General features: G+C 39.1%; 1 protein-coding gene across 1 annotated transcript in view; it reads right to left on the minus strand.

The window, feature by feature from the left end:
- Positions 1–246: 246 nt before the first annotated feature.
- SRP72 (signal recognition particle 72) overlaps positions 247–7,941 on the minus strand; it is a 56,261-nt gene continuing 48,566 nt past the window's right edge. The window contains exons 20-22 of the mRNA XM_030888566.2: positions 5,414–5,451; positions 2,611–2,770; positions 247–1,908 (exon numbers count right to left, since the gene is read on the minus strand). Coding sequence (XP_030744426.1) covers positions 1,731–1,908; positions 2,611–2,770; positions 5,414–5,451 — 376 coding nt within the window. The 3' untranslated portion in view covers positions 247–1,730. The remainder of the gene's footprint in view (positions 1,909–2,610; positions 2,771–5,413; positions 5,452–7,941) is intronic.

A 7,941-nucleotide genomic window follows, 5' to 3' on the forward strand; every position in this document is an offset into this window, starting at 1 on the left:
GGTATATATGCCACTGGCTAAAGATCTGCCCAAGAGCAGAGTGAATGGGAATGTTTCTCCTTTTGACAATTTCGATGAATGTGTTTGAATTCAGGTTTCGGTTGTTTTGTGATGCCCGGCAATAACCATGACAAGAGAACCATACATTTCCCTACTGTGCCTTGGACTTAACATTTTCATAACAGAACATTTCCCCTGACATTCTGTAGTAGTTAACCGCAAAATGAATATTCTTCAACACAGACATGGAATGAATCCCATAACAATTTATTAACATTTAGTCCTATAATGGGAAATGTTTTCAGAAAGAATATCTGACATTCTTAGCAAAAGATCTTCTGTAGAGTTCAAAAAGTATTATACCATAATAAATCATTCCTATTTCAAGAGAATTTCTTTAGAGGCCTCCACCAATTGTGATTATGCAAAACAAAAATGGCAGCACCACGTTTCTTAACCCTCTTCTTTCCCTAAAGTTTGACAAAGAAAGCCTTAACATAAACTCTCTGAAGAAGTTTCGGTAGGTATGTTCAGAGGCAAGCACAGCAGCACTTTATTAATAAGGACAGTAACATCACAAGGCGATACGAGTGCCTTAGGCAGCACAAAATGAACACAAGGGTGGGCAGCCCAACATGCCCGTCTTACAGCAGTTCAATGAGAGTGGCTTGTAAGCAAAAAGACGAGCACAACATTTACACTGTAAAATAACTAAGAATACCTCATTACTTTGAGAAGGCTCATGAATGGTCATACCCAGAACTGGAAAGATAGGCCATTTACTATTAATTGGGCCATACAGTCAGTTAGGTCTTAATATTGCCTGGCACCAAACTCTGGCACTGATTTCCGCTCGCTTAGGAAGTCCGTGTTCATGCTCTTGACAGGGTCATTAATGTTTCTGAGACAGTGCAAACCAATTTGACTTCAGAGCCTTTAGAGTCCACTTCTTGTAACATTAGTATCCTTTGAGTTCTTTAATATGCTAAATCAGCATGTTACCAAAATCTGAAGATAATGTGAATGTGCAAAGGGGCCCCAATTAAAACGAAGGGGCTTCAAATACTTTGTGGGAAAATTCCATTATCTTTTCATTCCATTTTCCCACAAACTTTTTGCTGCGCCCCTGTACATAAAAGTTCAATGAAAAATAACCCAAAATTCAGTATCCCAAGACAAAATCTTCAAGACTTGACTTTGGTTTTCCTGTGGTAACCCATTTAATGAAGTGAAAACACCAGTGTATATTAATCAGGTCCCTTTTATACCATGGTATTCCTAAGCAGACAATTGGAAGGCTCAGAAGATTCCATTTTAAGCTTCCCAAGATACAATGTGAGATTTGAAGAGGAACAAGTATTTTCATCAGATTCTAGTTGACAAACTAAAACCTGGAAAAACCTTCTATAACATGCCTTGTTTGTTGAGCTGAAGAAAGACCAGATCAGCATACAGAGTTAAAGGAAACAGCAGATCTCAAGGTGGATAAACACCACTTATTCTGTGTCCTCATTCTCTGTGCAAAGCTAGATGGTACAAGAGGGGCAAGTGACTAGGCATCAAATTGGATGAGGATGTTTTCCTATTCCTATTTGATGCACAAGAAAAGAACGTAACGAAAATGTAGGATGAAGGAGGGCGCAGTTCTGTGCTTCTTGCTGTGTCACTGTATGTCCCTAGTGCCAATGAGACGCGTTTAAAAATAGCCTGCAACAAGAACGTTCTTCTCATCACCAGCCACCTTTGCCCCCCTTCTTCTTTTTCTGTTGCTGTTTCTTTTTTGTTGCTGGAGCCCCTGCAGGCTTCTGATGTCTCGGGGGTATGATGTTACTTGTAGAGGCAGATACTGTTGCCCCACTGCCAGGTCTTGGGGAGGTGGGAGGGCTGCTCACAGTTTTACTGGCATCCCTGGAATCATGAGAACAGGAAAGTTTTGGTCATTCATAAAGCCAACAAAACAGGTATGAAACATATGTACATGTCATTTGCTTTCCTCCTCCAACCATCTCCCGTACATCTTTTATTCCTTTTAAAGTGGGTTCCCAAATCCCTTTTCCATTTTTACTTTGAATAAAGTAGAAGCATTCGTATGGCACAATTTCTAGGAAGCTTGAAAAACAAGAAAAACATTCGATGCCCTATAACCCTACTACGTGGAAACAATTCAGGCGCATTTTAAATCCTTTCAGACACTGTATACGAGGGGGTTTTAAACCTCTGTGGAACAATGGAATGAGGTTTTTTTTAAAGCCCCCTTGTATCTGTGTGTACCTACTAAATAGTTGAATGTGATCTCAGTACATCGTTTCCTTCTGAAGTTTCCTGAAATCCCAAACTGAATTTATAACACAATGAAACAAGAAATACCATTTTCTCTCCTTAACATTATGAAGTACTTGGCAAAGACAGCTGACTGCACATTTCATACTTAGTAAAGATAGTGGGGGCTTCAAGAAGTTTCTGGAAAAAATGGAACTGAAAGAGAGTGGACATCTTCCTACAAACTTTTTGAAGCTCCTCTGTACTAATAATTCCAGCTAGTAATCACTGTCTATCTCAGGAATGGCCACAATCGTTTCTAAGTGATGTCACTGGTTCAGAATGACTTACAGTTCAGACGAAGATCCTACAGTTGCTCCCTGGGTCCCTTTCCCAATCTGATCCTTCTTTTTACCCTTCTTCCTTCCTCTGTAGTAAGAACGTTCTCGCATTGGTAACCATCTTTCTGGATCTGGGGTAACTTTTGGATCATAGTTCTTAGGTAGTTTTCCTGTGTAAACAATTGACATGAGAATTCTGTCATACATAATGTGCCCAGGCTGAGGAACAAATAAAGTTAAAACTGAAATAAATAAATTGGAAAGGTTTTTTTTCCCTGTACAATGTTGCAAGACACGATTTTCAAAAGTCATAATGGAAAAGATCTGCTTTTCACACTCGGTAAAAGACAACAAACTTACAGAAAAAGCAAACTGGAAACAAGAATAACAAGCCAAAAAAACTTTTCATGTAATTTAACAGATTGGATTAATAAATATCCTTAATACAGGTAGTTTTTTTGAATCAATGGGTAAATTATTGAGGTAAAGGAGGGGCAGTTATAATTTGGTTAAGCTAAAAAAAATTAAAAGTCATCAAGTGAAAAGTTTGACTTCACAAATTAAAATTAAGTAGAGGGGAAAATTAAAATTCTATCAGACTAACAAATATCAAAAGTTAATAACCAGTGTTGATGAAATAATGGAACACTATCTGGCAGAAGTATAAACCAGTACAGCCTTAATATGGCAGCACAAATCAAAATTTATAGCTTTCTAGAAATTTACCCTGCAGAAAACAGGTAAGCCACAAAAATTAAATATGTAAAGATATTCTCTAATGTTTGTCCAAATAATAAAAGATAAAATAAAAACAATTTTAATATTTATAAATAAGACACAAAATAAATTATAGCATACCTATAGAACTAAACGCATATTTATACGTATTAATTTGGAAAAATGCTCTTCACAAGTCTCAAGTAGAGAATTATGATAAATTATCCTAGTTTGTTCACTTTAAAAAATCCCGACTACGAATGTAAGTATATACTTATATATATATGTTTCTGTATATAAAAAGGTAAATACTTATCTCTGGGAGAGTTTGGAATAGGGAATTTTCTACTCTATACCATTATGTCATGATAGTAAACGTTAACTATGCTGCTGTTGTTAGGTGCCATGACTCGGCTCCACCTTATGCACAACAGAACTAAACACGGCAGGGTCCAGCGCAATCCTTACCAATACTCCCATGCGTGAGCCCATTATAGCAACCATAGTGTCAATCCATCTCCGTGAGGGCCCTCTACGCTACCTAACATGGTGTCAATCCATTCTCCTTGAATGCCCCTCTACGCTACCGAACATGATGTCCTTTCTCCAGGGACTGGTCTCTCCGGCCAACATGTACAAGCATGTAAGACGAAGTCTTGCCATCCTTGCCTCTAAGGAGCATACTGGCTTACTTCTTCCAAGACAGATTGGTTTCTCCTTCTAGCAGTCCATGGCACTTTCAATATTCTTCTCCAGCACCAAAATTCAAATGCATCAATTCTTTGGGCTTTCTTATTCAATGTCTAACTTTCACATGCATATGAAGCAATGCAAAATACCATGGTTTGGGTCAGGCACACCCTAGTCCTCAAAGTAACATCCTTGCTTTTCAATATTCTAAAGAGGTCTTGTGCAGCAGATTTACCTAATGCAACAGCTTTTGATCTCACTGCTGCTTCCATGAGCACTGATTATGGATCCAATCAAGACAAAATCCTTGACAATTTCAACCTTTTCTGTACTTATCATGATGTTACCTATTGGTACAGTTGTGAGGATTTTGGTCTTCTTTACACTGAGTTGTAATCCATATTGAAGGCTGCAATCGATCTTCATCAGCAAATGTTACACGTCCACGTCTCCTCACTTTCAGCAAGGACAGTTCTGGCATCTGCATATTCTAAGCTGCTAAAACACTTCCTCCCATCCTGATGCCATTCTTTTTCATATAAGCCAACTTCTCTGATTATTTGCTCAGCATATAGGTTGACCAACTATGGTGTGAGGATACAACCCTGATACACACTTTTCCTGATTCTAAACCATGTAGTAGTCACTTGTTCTCTTCCCACAACTGCCTCTTGATCCATGTAAAAGTTCCTCATGAGCACCATGAAGTGCTCTAGAATTCTCATTCTTCTACAGATTATCCATAGTTATGATCTACACAGTCAAATGCTTAAGTATAGTCAATAAAACATTAGTAAACCTCTCTAGTATTCTCTACTTTGAGCCAAGATCCATCTAACATCAGCAATGTTATCTCTTATTCCACTCTCTTCTGACTCTGGCCTGAAACGACTCCTTGTCAATGTACTGCTCAAACTGTGCTGGATCATCTTAAGCTAACCTTTACTGGTATATGTGCTATCAGTGATATTGTTCTATAATGTTAGCTATAGTGAAGACAAAAGTCAGTGTTCATAGATGTAGTGTTGACAGAATACAAGACGACTTCAAAAAGTTCATGAAAAAATGGAATTAAAAGATTAAGAAAATTTCCCATGAACTTTTTGGAGCACCCTTATCTCTATGTCTCAAGATACCTCTACAGCAGTGTTCCCCACAGTGGGCTCTACTGCTGGAAGAAGGGAGGCTGCAAAAGCAGTTCCCAATGCTGACTCTCCTGGACTGTGAGACACAGTACAAAAGTTTGTCATTGCCAGGGGAGCACTGAGTAAAAAAAAAAATTTTTTTTTTTTTTTCTGATAAGGAGGCAGTAGGCCAAATAAGTTTGGGAACCTATGATCCATACGGCGAAACTCAAGCTTTTATCACGTAGAAAAGAATTCAAAGATTAAAAAAAAAATCCTTACCCTTCTTTTTCTTCTTCTTCTTTTTCAAATCACCTTGGCTATTAAGAGAAGAACAGTCATTACTGTCATGATAAAATATTTATAGAGGGTTACATGTATGCTAAGCGGAGCCCTGGTGGCATAATGGTTACACCCTGGGCTGCTACTCACAAGGTCAGCCCTTCAAACCACCAGCTTCCAAGTGAGAAAAACTAAGGTTCCTATTCCCATAAAGATTACAGTGTCAGAAATGCACAGGGCCAGGAATCAACTGGAAGGGCCTGCATTAAGTATATGCTGAAGACTAAGCAGGGGGCATTTTATCATGAAGACTTTCCAGACACAGTGTCTACTCTTCAAAAACGAATCAACTCGTTAGATATTCATTCAGATGTAATTAATCCGCTTCAGAAACTATTGTTTTTGAAAGGTAGTTTAAAATAGAGAGGTACCTAACCACTACTTAAAACAATATAAACAACAATTTTATACTGAAAGTGATTTGCATGTGGCACACATGTAATTCTATCCAGACAGCTAATAAATTATCCTATGTTGGACAAGACCTAAGAGAACAGATCATTAAACTCTGTCCCAAGAGAACATCTACAGGCAGAAACCCACTGACACGAGTTGAGTCCAACACATAGCAGCCCTACAGGACGGAGTAGAATTGCTTCCTTAGGTTTCTGAGGTGGAACACCTTTATGGGAGCGGAATGCCTCATCTTCCCGGGAGCCAGAGAGCGGTTTGTGGGTTTGAAGTGCTAACCTTGAGATTAGCAACCTGATGCATACCCAACTATGCAACCAAGACACATGCTAAGGATAGAATAATCATACCAGACTTACTTTTAAAACTTTAATAAATTCACAAGATTCAGAAATGTTTAAATAACTAAAGAGGACAAACTCTCCCCCACCATTGCCTGGTCACCTGTTACTTGTCTTGTATGTACACGTCTCTGGTAAAAGACAAACGCAAACAAACAAAAACCCCCAAACTCACTACACCGAGTTGAGCAGACTCATAGTGGTGCTATAGGAACTGTTTCCGAGACTGTAACTCCACGGGAACAGAAAGTCCTGTCTTTCTCTCTTGGAGACGCTGATGATTGTGAATTGTTAGCATTGCAGGGAGCAGCCCAACCCTTAACTACTGCCCCACCACGGCCTCTGGTAGTGCCAATGCATGCAAGACACGAAACAGGTGGCTGGTGTACCGTGGGGAAGACTTTTCATTTACTCTGTACTCTTTATTTAAAACTTTTTGAATCTTATGAATTTTTTAACTTTTAAAAAGTAAATCCTCTAGTAAGTACATTGACAAAGAAAACAAGGTAACAAAATAAGCATTCAGAAATCAAGAAAACCCTTCAAAATAGCTGATATGCACTCTGACAGCTACAGTGAAACTGTAACAGTGAGTAGGTCGACAGAAAGTTACATCTCCTTATGGTCAAGGGTGCTAGGAGTACCATGAAACTGAACTAAGAAGTAGAGACAGCAAAACATTTTGCCAAGAATTAATTCTACCAAGTTACTCAATTTTGAAAGTTCTTTCAGGGCACGAAAGAGCTTCAGAGTCTCATTTCCTACCTAGATGATGTAACAGTCTTTTAAACTGGTCTCCTTTCAAATTTTATTACAGTTATTCTTGAAATTTCCCCAAAGTTCCCCTCTCTTTTGTATTTCTGTGCCTTAACTCACATATTAACTGATTTTCATCTTCCTCAGAATCAACAAAATTGCCTCCCCCATGAAGCCTTCCCTGAGCTCCCTCCTATTCTCCCCAGGAAAAATCATTCCCTCTAGTGTGACTATACTTGGCAAAATCATACAATGCACACAAACTTTATTGCAATAACCATTTAAATACCTGTCTCCTGCTAACCTTAAGTTCTTCTGAGGGCCATGATGTATGGGAGTGGCTTTTTTAATTGGTCCTGAGGGATTTATCTGTCCTGAATTCCATGTGTTGAGAGGTCTTATCTGGACCAGTGTACATGCTCTCGGCTAGCTGGATTTGTAAGGTCGAACTGGGCTCATGATAGTGGGTGGGGGCGGGGTGGGGGGAAGCAGGGCATTAAAGAACTAGAGGAATGATGTGTTTCTTCGTTGCTATACTATAACCTGACTGGCTCATCCCTTCCTTATGACCCTTATGTCTGTTTACAGATGGACTCTGAGTCTCCATTCAGACCCCCCTCATTCATATTGAAATGGTTGTAGCTTTTTTTAATATTAAAAAAAAGGGAGGGCCATCTAGCAGAGAAGCAACAAGCCCACATGGAAGCACACCAGGTTATACGATCATGAGGTGTCAATGGGATCAGGTAACAGACATCAAAAGACTCAAAACAAACAAACAAAAATATTATTGAGAATGAGAGGGGCCGGAGCAGAGACCCAAAACCAGTATGTAGACAATATGACATTCCCTCACAGAAGGGATGAGTCAACCAAGGCGCAGTATAGTTCCGATGAAACACACACTATTCCTCTGGTTCCTTCTGGCTTACACACACACACACACACACACACACACAC

The sequence above is a fragment of the Echinops telfairi genome, unplaced genomic scaffold, assembly GCF_000313985.2.
Source record: "Echinops telfairi isolate 266 unplaced genomic scaffold, ASM31398v2 ScPeMD7_7468;HRSCAF=8506_0, whole genome shotgun sequence".
Classification (NCBI taxonomy): domain Eukaryota; kingdom Metazoa; phylum Chordata; class Mammalia; order Afrosoricida; family Tenrecidae; genus Echinops; species Echinops telfairi.